This window comes from Pelobates fuscus, chromosome 13 (assembly GCF_036172605.1).
Source record: "Pelobates fuscus isolate aPelFus1 chromosome 13, aPelFus1.pri, whole genome shotgun sequence".
NCBI classification, from domain to species: Eukaryota; Metazoa; Chordata; class Amphibia; order Anura; family Pelobatidae; genus Pelobates; species Pelobates fuscus.
The window spans coordinates 1,622,297-1,639,216 of NC_086329.1; the positions used below are offsets into that span (position 1 = coordinate 1,622,297).

Genomic DNA, 16,920 nt, shown 5'->3' on the forward strand with positions numbered 1-16,920 from the left:
TCAGTAGCTCTTTGCCATACCCGCTCCTTCACGGCTCTGACTTTCAATGTTGTCAGAGCACAGGCTGAGAATCTCTGAGCCTGTGCTCTGACTCACTAACTGAGCGCCGGAACCACGAGGGAGAGGATATGATCTGACTGCACCTACTGCTGGTGCGCACCAGTGGACCACCAGCGAATCGTTTAAATTAAATATGCTGGTGTACCCAACTTGTGAGCTGTGTTGGCCGCCGGGCGCCTCTGTTGTCATGGCACCCTGCGTGACCGCACAGCTTGCCCACCCCAACGGCTGGCCCTGCTGACACACACTGACGTTACTACTTAGACATCCCTCAATATTAATACAGACATCAGAGTAAACACCAATAAACTGTGGAAACAGAGCTGATCCCCCCAAATTTATAAAGGTTTGCTTAGAGGATTTATTGTAAGATTAAATCATGCCTCCTCCTCTCTCCCCCATGCGCTGCTCTGTAGGCTGGGAGGAAGTGAAGAGTAATCACAGTCTCCCAGCACAACGCCACCTGTGGCTGCATAGGGAACAGCTGTTTAATGTAATGCTTGCAGGACGGCCAGCTGCCGCAGAACCTCTTTGTTTCCGTCTCTGCAAAGGGCTCCAGGCACTGCTTGTTGTGAGTGTGAGCCACTGTAAATTAGGGGCAGAGGGCAGAGGGCACTGCGGTCAAGACGGGTCTGGGCAGGAGGAGAGTGCAGTGCAATCAGTGCACTTCCCTCCTGTGGGTCACCAGTAGACTGGTGCACCTGCCCAGGATCAGAGCCGGTGCAAGGTTTTTTGCCGCCCTAGACAAAATATAAATGTGCCGCCCCCCCCCATGTGACATCACAATGCCCCCCCCATATGATCTGCCATATGAACTAACGCCAGTGCTGCACACAGTGTGTGTTTACATTAAAAAGCCTGCAGGGACCAGCTATAGACACCAGAACCACTTCATTAAGCTATAGTGTCCCTTTAATGTGAGGTAAATTATAGATTAGTGTCACTAATAATATACTAGATTGCCTACTTACAATTAGATGAGGATGATGATGGGCTGCAGTTTGGCTCCACTGGTCCGGTGTAGAACAGAACCTCTGGAGGCTGTTTGCAACTGTGGTCACAAAATTCAACGTTCTGGTAGAATTGGAAGCAGCTCCATTTTTTGGGGGCCTCTTACACAGCTCAAGGTCTGGGCCCCAGGGCCTGACGGTGAGTATGCCCATAAGGCCCACTCATAAGTCCACTTATATGTTCCACCCACCCATGAGCTCGCTCACAGGGAGTGGAGTGTGTAGGGGATGTGTTATGTGTTATCTAATATGTGTGCTTATGCTATGTAGTGTATAGGGATACCAGTTTGTGCAGGTGATGCAGTGTGTTTGTGTGTGTATTTGTGTATAAGGGATGTATTATGTCTTTCTGGCTGTGTGTGAGGGATGCATTGTGTGAATCTGTGTTTGTATGCATAAGGGATGCAAGGTGTGTGTCTGTATGTGTGTGCATTGAGTGTAAGAGATTTTCTGTGTGTATGTAAGAAAACAGTGTGTGTGTTTGCATGTGTGTGTAAGGGTTTGCATTGTATGTTTCTGTGTATGTGTGCAAATGATACATTGTCTCTGTGTGTAAGGGAAGCATGTTCTGTTTCTGTGTATGTATAGGGATGCATTGTGTGTTTCTGTGTATGTATAGGGATGCATTGTGTGTGTGTGTGTGTGTGTGTGCGCGTAGTGTTAAAGAGCTCCCTGTCTTGCCCCCTGTCCTATAGAGCTGTCCCTTCTGTCCCTTAGAGGTCTCTCCTCTCCCCCACCCTCCCCTAGCGGTCTCTTCTCACACTCACCCACCCTCCCTGTGCTCTTCTCATCCCCCCTCCACCCTCCCTGTGTTCTTCTCACTCCTCCCTCTGTGTGTTCTCACCCCCCCTGTGTTCTTCTTACCCCCCTCCTCCCTGTGTTCTTACTCCCCCCCTTGTTCTTCTTACCCCCTTCTTCTTATTACTCCCCCCTTCTTCTTACCCCCTTCTTCTTCTTAACCCTCCTACTTCTTCTTACCCCCTCTTCTTCTTCTTACCCCCTCCTTCTTCTTCTTACCCCATTCTTCTTCTTACCCCCTTCTTCTTACCCCCCTTCTTCTTCTTACTCCCCCCTCTTCTTCTTACTCCCCCCTCTTCTTCTTACTCCCCCCTCTTCTTCTTACCCCCTCTTCTTCTTACCCCCATCTTCTAATTACTCCCCACTCTTGTTCTTACTCCCCCTTCTTCTTCTTACCCCCCTCTTGTTCTTACTCCCCCTTCTTCTTCTTACCCCCCTCTTTTTCTCATCTCCCCTCCTTCTTACTTCCCCCTTCTTCTTACTCCCCCCTCTTATTATCCCCCCTCCCCTCTTCTTACTCCCTCTCTTCCATCTTCTTACTCCCTCTCTTCCCTCTTCTTACTCCCCCCTCCCCTCTTACTCCCCCCTTCTTCTTACTCTCCCTCCCTCCCCCTTTCTTACTCTCCCCCCTCCCCTCTTCTTACTCTCCCCCCTTCCCTCTTCTTACTCTCCCCCCTCCCCTCTTCTTACTCTCTCCCCCACCCCTCTTCTTACTCTCTCCCCCTCCCCTCTTCTTACTCTCCCCCCTCCCCTCTTCTTACTCTCCCCCCTCCCCTCTTCTTACTCTCCCCCCTCCCCTCTTCTTACTCTCCACCCCTCTTCTTACTCTCCCCTAACCTCTTCTTACTCTCCCCCCTTCTTACTCTCCCCCCTCCCCTCTTCTTACTCTCCCTCCTCCCCTCTTCTTACTCTCCCCCCCTCTTTTTACTCTCCCCCCCTCTTTTTACTCCCGCTCCCGCCTCTTCTTACTCCCCCCCCTCCCCTCTTCTTCCTCCCCCCCTCTCCCCTCTTCTTACTCACCCCCCCTTCTTCTTACCCCCTCCCCTGTAGGTGGCCGAGCTGCACTCCGGTCCGCGGTCCAGGCCGGAGTGATGGGAAGGTGCACACTCAGTCTGGCCGGGTACAGGAAACAGAAACTCCTGTTCCGCGCGGAACAGGAGTTTCTGTTTCCTGTACCCGGCCGGACTGACAGGAAGTGCACACTCAGTGTGCACCTTCCCATCACTCCGGCCTGGACCGCGGACCGGAGTGCAGCTCGGCCACCTACAGGGGAGGGGAGGGAAAAGCAGCTGCAGCCGCCTGAGCGCTCTTTACAGAGCGCTCGGCGGCTGCAGCATTTAAAGGGCCGGCCCGCCGCGGCTGGTCCTAAAAGAATTTCGGGCGGCCTGGGGGGCAATTGCCTCCCTGCCCCCCGGCCCAGCCCGCCCCTGGCTATAAGGTTATGGTGTAAGGAGGTCCCCTGTCTCCCCGCACACAGTGTATTATAACTGCAGCTATAAGGTTATGGTGTAAGGAGGTCCCCTGTCTCCCCGCACACAGTGTATTATAACTGCAGCTATAAGGTTATGGTGTAAGGAGGTCCCCTGTCTCCCTGCACACAGTGTATTATAACTGCAGCTATAAGGTTATGGTGTAAGGAGGTCCCCTGTCTCCCTGCACACAGTGTATTATAACTGCAGCTATAAGGTTATGGTGTAAGGAGGTCCCCTGTCTCCCCGCACACAGTGTATTATAACTGCAGCTATAAGGTTATGGTGTAAGGAGGTCCCCTGTCTCCCCGCACACAGTGTATTATAACTGCAGCTATAAGGTTATGGTGTATGGAGGTCCCCTGTCTCCCCGCACACAGTGTATTATAACTGCAGCTATAAGGATATGGTGTAAGGAGGTCCCCTGTCTCCCCGCACACAGTGTATTATGACTGCAGCTATAAGGTTATGGTGTAAGGAGGTATCCCGTCTCCCAGCACACAGTGTATTAAAACTGCAGCTATAAGGTTATGGTGTAAGGAGGTCCCCTGTCTCCCCGCACACAGTGTATTATGACTGCAGCTATAAGGTTATGGTGTAAGGAGGTATCCCGTCTCCCCGCACACAGTGTATTATAACTGCAGCTATAAGGTTATGGTGTAAGGAGGTCCCCTGTCTCCCCATACACGGTGTATTATAACTGCAGCTATAAGGTTATGGTGTAAGGAGGTCCCCTGTCTCCCCATACACAGTGTATTATAACTGCAGCTATAAGGTTATGGTGTAAGGAGGTCCCCTGTCTCCCCGCACACAGTGTATTATAACTGCAGCTATAAGGTTATGGTGTATGGAGGTCCCCTGTCTCCCCGCACACAGTGTATTATAACTGCAGCTATAAGGTTATGGTGTAAGGAGGTATCCCGTCTCCCAGCACACAGTGTATTAAAACTGCAGCTATAAGGTTATGGTGTAAGGAGGTCCCCTGTCTCCCCGCACACAGTGTATTATAACTGCAGCTATAAGGTTATGGTGTATGGAGGTCCCCTGTCTCCCCGCACACAGTGTATTATAACTGCAGCTATAAGGTTATGGTGTAAGGAGGTCCCCTGTCTCCCCGCACACAGTGCATTATAACTGCAGCTATAAGGTTATGGTGTATGGAGGTCCCCTGTCTCCCCGCACACAGTGTATTAAAACTGCAGCTATAAGGTTATGGTGTAAGGAGGTCCCCTGTCTCCCCGCACACAGTGTATTATAACTGCAGCTATAAGGTTATGGTGTAAGGAGGTATCCCGTCTCCCCGCACACAGTGTATTATAACTGCAGCTATAAGGTTATGGTGTAAGGAGGTCCCCTGTCTCCCCATACACAGTGTATTATAACTGCAGCTATAAGGTTATTGTGTAGGGAGGTCCCCTGTCTCCCCGCACACAGTGTATTATAACTGCAGCTATAAGGTTATGGTGTAAGGAGGTCCCCTGTCTCCCCACACACAGTGTATTATAACTGCAGCTATAAGGTTATGGTGTAAGGAGGTCCCCTGTCTCCCCGCACACAGTGTATTATAACTGCAGCTATAAGGTTATGGTGTAAGGAGGTCCCCTGTCTCCCAGCACACAGTGTATTATAACTGCAGCTATAAGGTTATGGTGTAAGGAGGTCCCCTGTCTCCCTGCACACAGTGTATTATAACTGCAGCTATAAGGTTATGGTGTAAGGAGGTCCCCTGTCTCCCCGCACACAGTGTATTATAACTGCAGCTATAAGGTTATGGTGTAAGGAGGTATCCCATCTCCCCGCACACAGTGTATTATAACTGCAGCTATAAGGTTATGGTGTAAGGAGGACCCCTGTCTCCCCATACACAGTGTATTATAACTGCAGCTAAAAGGTTATGGTGTAAGGAGGTCCCCCGTCTCCCCGCACACAGTGTATTATAACTGCAGCTATAAGGTTATGGTGTAAGGAGGTCCCCTGTCTCCCCGCACACAGTGTATTATAACTGTAGCTATAAGGTTATGGTGTAAGGAGTTCCCCTGTCTCCCCGCACACAGTGTATTATAACTGCAGCTATAAGGTTATGGTGTAAGAAGGTCCCCTGTCTCCCAGCACACAGTGTATTATAACTGCAGCTATAAGGTTATGGTGTAAGGAGGTCCCCTGTCTCCCTGCACACAGTGTGTTATAACTGCAGCTATAAGGTTATGGTGTAAGGAGGTCCCCTGTCTCCCCGCACACAGTGTATTATAACTGCAGCTATAAGGTTATGGTGTAAGGAGGTCCCCTGTCTCCCCGCACACAGTGTATTATAACTGCAGCTATAAGGTTATGGTGTAAGGAGGTCCCCTGTCTCCCCGCACACAGTGTATTATAACTGCAGCTATAAGGTTATGGTGTAAGGAGGTCCCCTGTCTCCCCGTACACAGTGTATTATAACTGCAGCTATAAGGTTATGGTGTAAGGAGGTCCCCTGTCTCCCCGTACACAGTGTATTATAACTGCAGCTATAAGGTTATGGTGTAAGGAGGTCCCCTGTCTCCCTGCACACAGTGTATTATAACTGCAGCTATAAGGTTATGGTGTAAGGAGGTATCCCGTCTCCCCGCACACAGTGTATTATAACTGCAGCTTAAGGTTATGGTGTAAGGAGGTCCCCTGTCTCCCCATACACAGTGTATTATAACTGCAGCTATAAGGTTATGGTGTATGGAGGTCCCCTGTCTCCCCGCACACAGTGTATTATAACTGCAGCTATAAGGTTATGGTGTATGGAGGTCCCCTGTCTCCCCGCACACAGTGTATTATAACTGCAGCTATAAGGTTATGGTGTAAGGAGGTCCCCTGTCTCCCCATACACAGTGTATTATAACTGCAGCTATAAGATTATGGTGTAAGGAGGTCCCCTGTCTCCCCGTACACAGTGTATTATAACTGCAGCTATAAGGTTATGGTGTAAGGAGGTTCCCTCTCTCCCAGCACACAGTTTATTTTAACTGCAGCTATAAGGTTATGGTGTAAGGAGGTCCCCTGTCTCCCTGCACACAGTGTATTATAACTGCAGCTATAAGGTTATGGTGTAAGGAGGTCCCCTGTCTCCCCGCACACAGTGTATTATAACTGCAGCTATAAGGTTATGGTGTAAGGAGGTATCCCGTCTCCCCGCACACAGTGTATTATAACTGCAGCTATAAGGTTATGGTGTAAGGAGGACCCCTGTCTCCCCATACACAGTGTATTATAACTGCAGCTATAAGGTTATGGTGTAAGGAGGTCCCCTGTCTCCCCATACACAGTGTATTATAACTGCAGCTATAAGGTTATGGTGTAGGGAGGTCCCCTGTCTCCCCGCACACAGTGTATTATAACTGCAGCTATAAGGTTATGGTGTAAGGAGGTCCCCCGTCTCCCCGCACACAGTGTATTATAACTGCAGCTATAAGGTTATGGTGTAAGGAGGTCCCCTGTCTCCCCGCACACAGTGTATTATAACTGTAGCTATAAGGTTATGGTGTAAGGAGGTCCCCTGTCTCCCTGCACACAGTGTATTATAACTGCAGCTATAAGGTTATGGTGTAAGGAGGTCCCCTGTCTTCCTGCACACAGTGTATTATAACTGCAGCTATAAGGTTATGGTGTAAGGAGTTCCCCTGTCTCCCCGCACACAGTGTATTATAACTGCAGCTATAAGGTTATGGTGTAAGGAGGTCCCCTGTCTCCCAGCACACAGTGTATTATAACTGCAGCTATAAGGTTATGGTGTAAGGAGGTCCCCTGTCTCCCCGCACACAGTGTGTTATAACTGCAGCTATAAGGTTATGGTGTAAGGAGGTCCCCTGTCTCCCCGCACACAGTGTATTATAACTGCAGCTATAAGGTTATGGTGTAAGGAGGTCCCCTGTCTCCCCGCACACAGTGTATTATAACTGCAGCTATAAGGTTATGGTGTAAGGAGGTCCCCTGTCTCCCCGTACACAGTGTATTATAACTGCAGCTATAAGGTTATGGTGTAAGGAGGTCCCCTGTCTCCCCGTACACAGTGTATTATAACTGCAGCTATAAGGTTATGGTGTAAGGAGGTCCCCTGTCTCCCTGCACACAGTGTATTATAACTGCAGCTATAAGGTTATGGTGTAAGGAGGTATCCCGTCTCCCCGCACACAGTGTATTATAACTGCAGCTATAAGGTTATGGTGTAAGGAGGTATCCCGTCTCCCCGCACACAGTGTATTATAACTGCAGCTATAAGGTTATGGTGTATGGAGGTCCCCTGTCTCCCCGCACACAGTGTATTATAACTGCAGCTATAAGGTTATGGTGTATGGAGGTCCCCTGTCTCCCCGCACACAGTGTATTATAACTGCAGCTATAAGGTTATGGTGTAAGGAGGTCCCCTGTCTCCCCATACACAGTGTATTATAACTGCAGCTATAAGATTATGGTGTAGGGAGGTCCCCTGTCTCCCCGCACACAGTGTATTATAACTGCAGCTATAAGGTTATGGTGTAAGGAGGTCCCCTGTCTCCCCGCACACAGTGTATTATAACTGTAGCTATAAGGTTATGGTGTAAGGAGGTCCCCTGTCTCCCTGCACACAGTGTATTATAACTGCAGCTATAAGGTTATGGTGTAAGGAGGTCCCCTGTCTCCCCATACACAGTGTATTATAACTGCAGCTATAAGGTTATGGTGTAAGGAGGTCCCCTGTCTCCCCGTACACAGTGTATTATAACTGCAGCTATAAGGTTATGGTGTAAGGAGGTCCCCTGTCTCCCCGTACACAGTGTATTATAACTGCAGCTATAAGGTTATGGTGTAAGGAGGTCCCCTGTCTCCCTGCACACAGTGTATTATAACTGCAGCTATAAGGTTATGGTGTAAGGAGGTCCCCTGTCTCCCCGCACACAGTGTATTATAACTGCAGCTATAAGGTTATGGAGTAAGGAGGTCCCCTGACTCCCAGCACACAGTGTATTATAACTGCAGCTATAAGGTTATGGTGTAAGGAGGTCCCCTGTCTCCCCGTACACAGTGTATTATAACTGCAGCTATAAGGTTATGGTGTAAGGAGGTTCCCTCTCTCCCAGCACACAGTGTATTATAACTGCAGCTATAAGGTTATGGTGTAAGGAGGTCCCCTGTCTCCCTGCACACAGTGTATTATAACTGCAGCTATAAGGTTATGGTGTAAGGAGGTCCCCTGTCTCCCCGCACACAGTGTATTATAACTGCAGCTATAAGGTTATGGTGTAAGGAGGTATCCCGTCTCCCCGCACACAGTGTATTATAACTGCAGCTATAAGGTTATGGTGTAAGGTGGTCCCCTGTCTCCCCATACACAGTGTATTATAACTGCAGCTATAAGGTTATGGTGTAAGGAGGTCCCCTGTCTCCCCATACACAGTGTATTATAACTGCAGCTATAAGGTTATGGTGTAGGGAGGTCCCCTGTCTCCCCGCACACAGTGTATTATAACTGCAGCTATAAGGTTATGGTGTAAGGAGGTCCCCCGTCTCCCCGCACACAGTGTATTATAACTGCAGCTATAAGGTTATGGTGTAAGGAGGTCCCCTGTCTCCCCGCACACAGTGTATTATAACTGTAGCTATAAGGTTATGTGTAAGGAGGTCCCCTGTCTCCCTGCACACAGTGTATTATAACTGCAGCTATAAGGTTATGGTGTAAGGAGGTCCCCTGTCTTCCTGCACACAGTGTATTATAACTGCAGCTATAAGGTTATGGTGTAAGGAGTTCCCCTGTCTCCCCGCACACAGTGTATTATAACTGCAGCTATAAATTTATGGTGTAAGGAGGTCCCCTGTCTCCCAGCACACAGTGTATTATAACTGCAGCTATAAGGTTATGGTGTAAGGAGGTCCCCTGTCTCCCCGCACACAGTGTGTTATAACTGCAGCTATAAGGTTATGGTGTAAGGAGGTCCCCTGTTTCCCGGCACACAGTGTATTATAACTGCAGCTATAAGGTTATGGTGTAAGGAGGTCCCCTGTCTCCCCGCACACAGTGTATTATAACTGCAGCTATAAGGTTATGGTGTAAGGAGGTCCCCTGTCTCCCCGCACACAGTGTATTATAACTGCAGCTATAAGGTTATGGTGTAAGGAGGTCCCCTGTCTCCCCGTACACAGTGTATTATAACTGCAGCTATAAGGTTATGGTGTAAGGAGGTCCCCTGTCTCCCCGTACACAGTGTATTATAACTGCAGCTATAAGGTTATGGTGTAAGGAGGCCCCCTGTCTCCCTGCACACAGTGTATTATAACTGCAGCTATAAGGTTATGGTGTAAGGAGGTCCCCTGTCTCCCCGCACACAGTGTATTATAACTGCAGCTATAAGGTTATGGTGTAAGGAGGTCCCCTGTCTCCCCATACACAGTGTATTATAACTGCAGCTATAAGGTTATGGTGTAAGGAGGTCCCCTGTCTCCCCGTACACAGTGTATTATAACTGCAGCTATAAGGTTATGGTGTAAGGAGGTCCCCTGTCTCCCCGTACACAGTGTATTATAACTGCAGCTATAAGGTTATGGTGTAAGGAGGTCCCCTGTCTCCCTGCACACAGTGTATTATAACTGCAGCTATAAGGTTATGGTGTAAGGAGGTCCCCTGTCTCCCCGCACACAGTGTATTATAACTGCAGCTATATGGTTATGGTGTAAGGAGGTCCCCCGTCTCCCCGTACACAGTGTATTATAACTGCAGCTATAAGGTTATGGTGTAAGGAGGTTCCCTCTCTCCCAGCACACAGTGTATTATAACTGCAGCTATAAGGTTATGGTGTAAGGAGGTCCCCTGTCTCCCTGCACACAGTGTATTATAACTGCAGCTATAAGGTTATGGTGTAAGGAGGTCCCCTGTCTCCCCGCACACAGTGTATTATAACTGCAGCTATAAGGTTATGGTGTAAGGAGGTATCCCGTCTCCCCGCACACAGTGTATTATAACTGCAGCTATAAGGTTATGGTGTAAGGTGGTCCCCTGTCTCCCCATACACAGTGTATTATAACTGCAGCTATAAGGTTATGGTGTAAGGAGGTCCCCTGTCTCCCCATACACAGTGTATTATAACTGCAGCTATAAGGTTATGGTGTAGGGAGGTCCCCTGTCTCCCCGCACACAGTGTATTATAACTGCAGCTATAAGGTTATGGTGTAAGGAGGTCCCCCGTCTCCCCGCACACAGTGTATTATAACTGCACCTATAAGGTTATGGTGTAAGGAGGTCCCCTGTCTCCCCGCACACAGTGTATTATAACTGTAGCTATAAGGTTATGTGTAAGGAGGTCCCCTGTCTCCCTGCACACAGTGTATTATAACTGCAGCTATAAGGTTATGGTGTAAGGAGGTCCCCTGTCTTCCTGCACACAGTGTATTATAACTGCAGCTATAAGGTTATGGTGTAAGGAGTTCCCCTGTCTCCCCGCACACAGTGTATTATAACTGCAGCTATAAAGTTATGGTGTAAGGAGGTCCCCTGTCTCCCAGCACACAGTGTATTATAACTGCAGCTATAAGGTTATGGTGTAAGGAGGTCCCCTGTCTCCCCGCACACAGTGTGTTATAACTGCAGCTATAAGGTTATGGTGTAAGTAGGTCCCCTGTCTCCCCGCACACAGTGTATTATAACTGCAGCTATAAGGTTATGGTGTAAGGAGGTCCCCTGTCTCCCCGCACACAGTGTATTATAACTGCAGCTATAAGGTTATGGTGTAAGGAGGTCCCCTGTCTCCCCGTACACAGTGTATTATAACTGCAGCTATAAGGTTATGGTGTAAGGAGGTCCCCTGTCTCCCCGTACACAGTGTATTATAACTGCAGCTATAAGGTTATGGTGTAAGGAGGTCCCCTGTCTCCCCGTACACAGTGTATTATAACTGCAGCTATAAAGTTATGGTGTAAGGAGGTCCCCTGTCTCCCTGCACACAGTGTATTATAACTGCAGCTATAAGGTTATGGTGTAAGGAGGTCCCCTGTCTCCCCGCACACAGTGTATTATAACTGCAGCTATAAGGTTATGGTGTAAGGAGGTCCCCTGTCTCCCCGCACACAGTGTATTATAACTGCAGCTATAAGGTTATGGTGTAAGGAGGTCCCCTGTCTCCCCGCACACAGTGTATTATAACTGCAGCTATAAGGTTATGGTGTAAGGAGGACCCTGTCTCCCCGCACACAGTGTATTATAACTGCAGCTATAAGGTTATGGTGTAAGGAGGTCCCTGTCTCCCCGCACACAGTGTATCATAACTGCAGCTATAAGGTTATGGTGTAAGGAGGTCCCCTGTCTCCCCGCACACAGTGTATTATAACTGCAGCTATAAGGTTATGGTGTAAGGAGGTCCCTGTCTCCCCGCACACAGTGTATTATAACTGCAGCTATAAGGTTATGGTGTAAGGAGGTCCCCTGTCTCCCCGCACACAGTGTATTATAACTGCAGCTATAAGGTTATGGTGTAAGGAGGTCCCCCGTCTCCCCGCACACAGTGTATTATAACTGCAGCTATAAGGTTATGGTGTAAGGAGGCCCCCTGTCTCCCCGCACACAGTGTATTATAACTGCAGCTATAAGGTTATGGTGTAAGGAGGTCCCCTGTCTCCCCGTACACAGTGTATTATAACTGCAGCTATAAGGTTATGGTGTAAGGAGGTCCCCTGTCTCCCCGCACACAGTGTATTATAACTGCAGCTATAAGGTTATGGTGTAAGGAGGTCCCCCGTCTCCCCGTACACAGTGTATTATAACTGCAGCTATAAGGTTATGGTGTAAGGAGGTCCCCTGTCTCCCCGCACACAGTGTATTATAACTGCAGCTATAAGGTTATGGTGTAAGGAGGTCCCCTGTCTCCCCGCACACAGTGTATTATAACTGCAGCTATAAGGTTATGGTGTAAGGAGGTTCCCTGTCACACTTTAATTAATAAACTGTTTAATTTTTGTTGTTACTGTCTCCATTTTGTACAGTGATACAGAACATGTTGGTGCCTTCTTTGATATAAAATGCTGGCAGAGTTGTCCAGTTGATGAATGGGGTATTTGGCTTTTTGTTGTAACCATTTTCCCTGGTGGTTGGCAGTTTTGGGAAGGTCTGTTCCAGTTGTCCCCTCTCCCAGCATGGAAGGGGTGCAGTGAATGCCAGAAGGGGGGTGGGGTGTATTATAACGGGACACAGTCAGTATGAGCCTCCAGCCCTCCCCCAGCCTCCCTGAGTCCCGGATGTTGGATCCAATCCTGGTTTTGATTCACATCCATAAAAGGGCTGTGGCTGGGAGACTCCTCAGGCCCCCCTCCCCCTCCATGTGGACACAGCATCCTTGAGCTGATACTTTGTTATTAACCCTCTCCTGGCCGGGGCTGCAGTTGTAGGTCTCAGTCAGTAAAGTATACAGGGAGGGGGCCACAGTGAGTGCTCAGAGCCTGGACAGGGGGGGCTTGGGGGAGTGTGAGACCCATTGCTGAGATTGTAGAGCTTGAGGCAGGCTGCCCTCACCTACCCCTGGGGTAACTTGCTGCAAGAAGAGGGGAGGGTAAAAGGTAAGTGTGCATTCTACCCTGGACTTACATTCACCCCCCTCACCCCCTCTCTCCCTCTCCATTCCCATCTATTCCCCACACCCCTCCCCTCTCTCTGCTGCCTCTTCCCTCCACAGCTTAAAAAGTTAATATTACACAAGGACTGGGAGCCGCCGGACCGGTTAGGGAACTTTCTACAAACAGGTGAAAACAACGGTTTGTGGAGACAGAGACACAGACAGACAGACAGACAGACAGAGACAGACAGACAGAGAAAGAGATGTTTGTAAATCGCAGGGAATGGCTGGCTGCACACAGCTCACTGGGTCTATGGAGAAATCTCAGGATTAGGAAATTATTAACCCCCCTAGTTGTATTAACCAGTTCCCTGCCGGGGTGAAGGGTTAATCCGGTTTGATTTTGCAGTAAATGTTGGGGTCACATGGCTGCAGGGATCACACCCTGTTGCTCTGAGTTAAGCTGATCTATGATCTCAATCTGTGCTGCTTCCTTTTACTGAGCGGTAATTTCTATTTGTGGTGTAAATAACATTTTTAACTAATTTCCCTTTTTTTTGTCATTTTCCAGTGAGCTGTGATCGGGGTGGAATATCCCTGATGGGCTGTGGGGGCGGCTGATTGAAGCCCCCCTAGTTTAGGATGGGTTTAGTTTCCTACCAGCTGTGACTTGGTTTGTTTGGACTCTGTAGAATCTTCAGTTACATTTTGTTTGTTCCACCGGTTCCTGTGTTTACAAACAGTAAACATTGTATCTGTATTGCTGCAGATCATTGAGTTTGATTCCCCCCCCTATTAACCCTTTGCAGATTTGGATTAAAGCCCCCAGTTTGACATTTCTCCAGTTAATAGAGCTGTAATTTCCTCTCCTCACAGGAAGAAAAGATGGCTCTGGATGGGATCCGAATGCCAGATGGCTGCTATGCGGATGGAACCTGGGAATTAAATGTCCATATCACCGACCTAAGCCGGGATGTCACCTTGAGGGTCACCGGGGAGGTCCACATTGGCGGTGTGATGCTGAAATTGGTGGAGAAACTTGGTAAGTTTCCAGTGACACTCGCCCTTATTCGTAGGATTTTATTTAACGTGTTCTTGGGAGAGCCACCCATTCTCAATCACTTTGTTTTATGGTGGCTGGCTCAGTGGCCCTTGTTTCCAGGTCCCCGTTAGCTCTGTGGACAGCTTGTCTTGTCACTGCGTCGTGTGTGTTTGCTGTTCTGTATGTCTTGATATGAGATTTTTTATATACTCCATGACCCTTATTGGGTTAATAGGGTTTAGCTGCCTTTTAGGGGGGCTATGTTCTGGGGAAATGAATAACCCTGGATTATTAATCCTTTATGGCAGTTTTCTGGTCCCAGTAACAGGATGTTTGCGTTCCCTTGGTTCTGTAGAATTTATTTATAAGGAATCCATTACAGACAGATGTGTTAAATTGCTGCAGCCCATGTACGATATGGAATTGACATGGGTTTATAGAACAAACCCACCGCTAAAAGCTGGCTGAGCTTCATGGGAGGTATAGTTTAAACATCTCGGGTGCCAAAGGAAGCTGTAAGTTCTTTTCGTTTGGGCAGTGTGACAAACCTGATTTTGTCTTGTTTACATATTGTACCGCGCTGTGGAATATGGTGGTGCTCTATAATAGAAATTGGGAAGTTGACTTCCATATACTCGCTGGCCCTGGAGGTAAGCGATTATCGCTGCTCACATTCGAAGCACTGAGCCAAATCCATTTACAATGTAGCCAAACCTGACCGGTTATTGGGGTGTCCTCTGCGAAGTATTGGTAGCGCCCAAAGTTGCCTTATTGCTGTTACTGGACTGAGCCGGGCGTGATCCTCTCTGGCTGTCTGCATACTATCACCCTGTCCATTTAACACCCTTTTTGGACAGCTTTGAGGATTCTGGCAATGTCTTTACACTGTATTTGGGCCTCTTTACTTCTTTCCCTGGTTAGAAAGCCGGGTCAGGTCTGTAGCTGTAATATGATTGGGTACCAGTGCTGGATTCGTGGAGCTGGACCCCACTGGGCGTCTGTGCTGTTATCAGTCTGCACAGATATTGGATTAGATGGTAAAAAGCGACAAACTTGCGAGAAGAAAAGGTTTATCAACGTTCCTTTTTTAACCCTGTCTCCATCCCATAATAAATCCAAGGGTTATATGAACTCCTGGACTCGATCGTTTTGGTTTGAATCATTTTTAATAAGATTGGTAAATGCAGGCTGGTTCTAAACCGATTCTTTCTGCCGTTTATGGGACAGTTTCCTTGACCGGCTCATCTCATTTTTGTAAAGGTCGATCGATCCAGTCAGACAAAACCAGTAATTCTGCAAATGTCTCCCTTTTTTTGGAGGGGGGGGGGGGGGGGGTTTATTGTAGAATTTGATGTTCCTCCCGTACGAGCGCCAGCTGTTGATTAAAAATCCCTTTAGTGGACGAATTCTTCTGTAAGAAGGCACCAAAGCCTGAATAAAATATGCCAAAATAGCAGATTTGGCAATAATTCTCCAACTTGCTAATAACAGCTTGAATGTTATAAATGGTTTTTCTGTTTACATGAATGAACCTGGCAGTGGAGCACACATCTTTACAGCCATCGCTGTCTCTTAGCCATTGCTGTATTTATGTATTACGCCAGCAAGTTCCAAAGCACTGTATGGCTTGTAACTCTTACCAATACATTGCACCTTATTAAAATGTGTTAAGGAGTTTGTGAATTCTAAGCCGTCAGAATTAAGGGAAATATCTAGCCGCTGGACTGTGGATCGTGCTTGTCCTTCGTGGGGCTTATGATGTGGCCGTGGGATTGGTGGTTCTTTACACCATCAGGTACCTCGGTCAGTGGGTGGTGTCCGTGGTCCTCTCTGCCTGTCCACCAGTGTCTAGTGGCACCGTTGAGGTACATTGATGGAAGCTCGATGTATTGAGTACACATTTTATTTAAAAAAAATAAAATAATTTTTGTCTATTGGGAGATAATTGGGGGGGACACAGCTGACATTCCACACACTAAGAACATAAGACAAACAGGGATGGGGAGTAAGGGTCTGCATTCCGTTAAGCCACTGCTTCCAGGAACAAAGGTCAACCTCTGCTTTCAGAGCCTCCCAGCCATGTGTTCCTTTGGGGGCTGTAACTTCAGAGTTCTAGGTGTGGGGGGAGGAGGTGCTATGGCTTAGATTTGTCGCTGATGCCACCCGACCTTCCTCCTGGTAATGTGTACAGTGCCACGATTTAGACTGTCAGACAAGGTTTGCTCGACCTGGTTCTATCACAGACAATGCCAGAACTGCGTGTTGGCTGTATAAAGAGAGCAATCGTCGTGCAATCCAGTAGAATATTGCTCCAGTTTTAGCACTCAGTAGGCGTTATTGGTGTCTTACTCTGCAGACCCCCTTTTCTCCTCTAATTCAGAATGTCCGTCCTGTGGAGGGACACTCTATAGCAGGGGTGCCAAGAAGGTAGATTGCCAGATGTTTTAAAACGACAGCTTTCATGATTTGTCATTCTAAAGGCATGTAAAGAATCATGGGAGTTGTAGTTCTCAATCATCTTTGGATCTACGCTTCGGGCACCGCTGCTCTGTAGGTTCCTCTTGGCCTCTGTGCTCAGGCTGAACGCAGACTCGCTGTCTCCTGCTAGGAAAGGCTTATTCTGTGTTTTATTAGATAAAAGGGGCCTATGCAGCTCAATTCTGCAAATCATGTTCTAATCCACCGCAGCTCCTGAGGCTCTGAGACGACGAGGTAGAGAAATGGCTCACCAGTTGCTTGTTTTCTCAAAAAGCGCTATATCTGGCGGTTATTTTTACCCTGTGAGGGAACCAGTCAAGGTGACTTCTCTACAGACGCTCTAAATAACAGTCTGCAGCAATGAGCTCACTGCAGCTTTTTGTATTTTGAGTAATTGATTTTTCCAGGAGATTGTTTGTTTCTCTCGATGTCTTGGAATTCATAACTTGGCTCCAGCTGTTAATTTGTTAATTTCGATACTAACCTTTTCGCTTCTTTGGGCGTCTGCAAGGACAAATAAGGTG

The 16,920-nt window shown here is 48.0% G+C and overlaps 1 protein-coding gene across 6 annotated transcripts in view; it reads left to right on the forward strand.

Moving 5' to 3' along the window:
- Positions 1-12,609: 12,609 nt before the first annotated feature.
- Positions 12,610-16,920, forward strand: part of FERMT2 (FERM domain containing kindlin 2) — a 48,402-nt gene continuing 44,091 nt past the window's right edge. For 2 of the 6 annotated variants that reach the window (XM_063439845.1, XM_063439846.1), the window contains exons 1-2: positions 12,611-12,880; positions 13,753-13,918. In XM_063439845.1, the coding sequence (XP_063295915.1) occupies positions 13,762-13,918 (157 nt within the window). In that variant the 5' untranslated portion in view covers positions 12,611-12,880; positions 13,753-13,761. Of the gene's footprint in view, positions 12,881-12,995; positions 13,064-13,342; positions 13,401-13,752; positions 13,919-16,920 lie in introns of those variants that run through there. The other 4 variants (XM_063439842.1, XM_063439847.1, XM_063439844.1 and 1 more) reach the window with 4 other exon arrangements.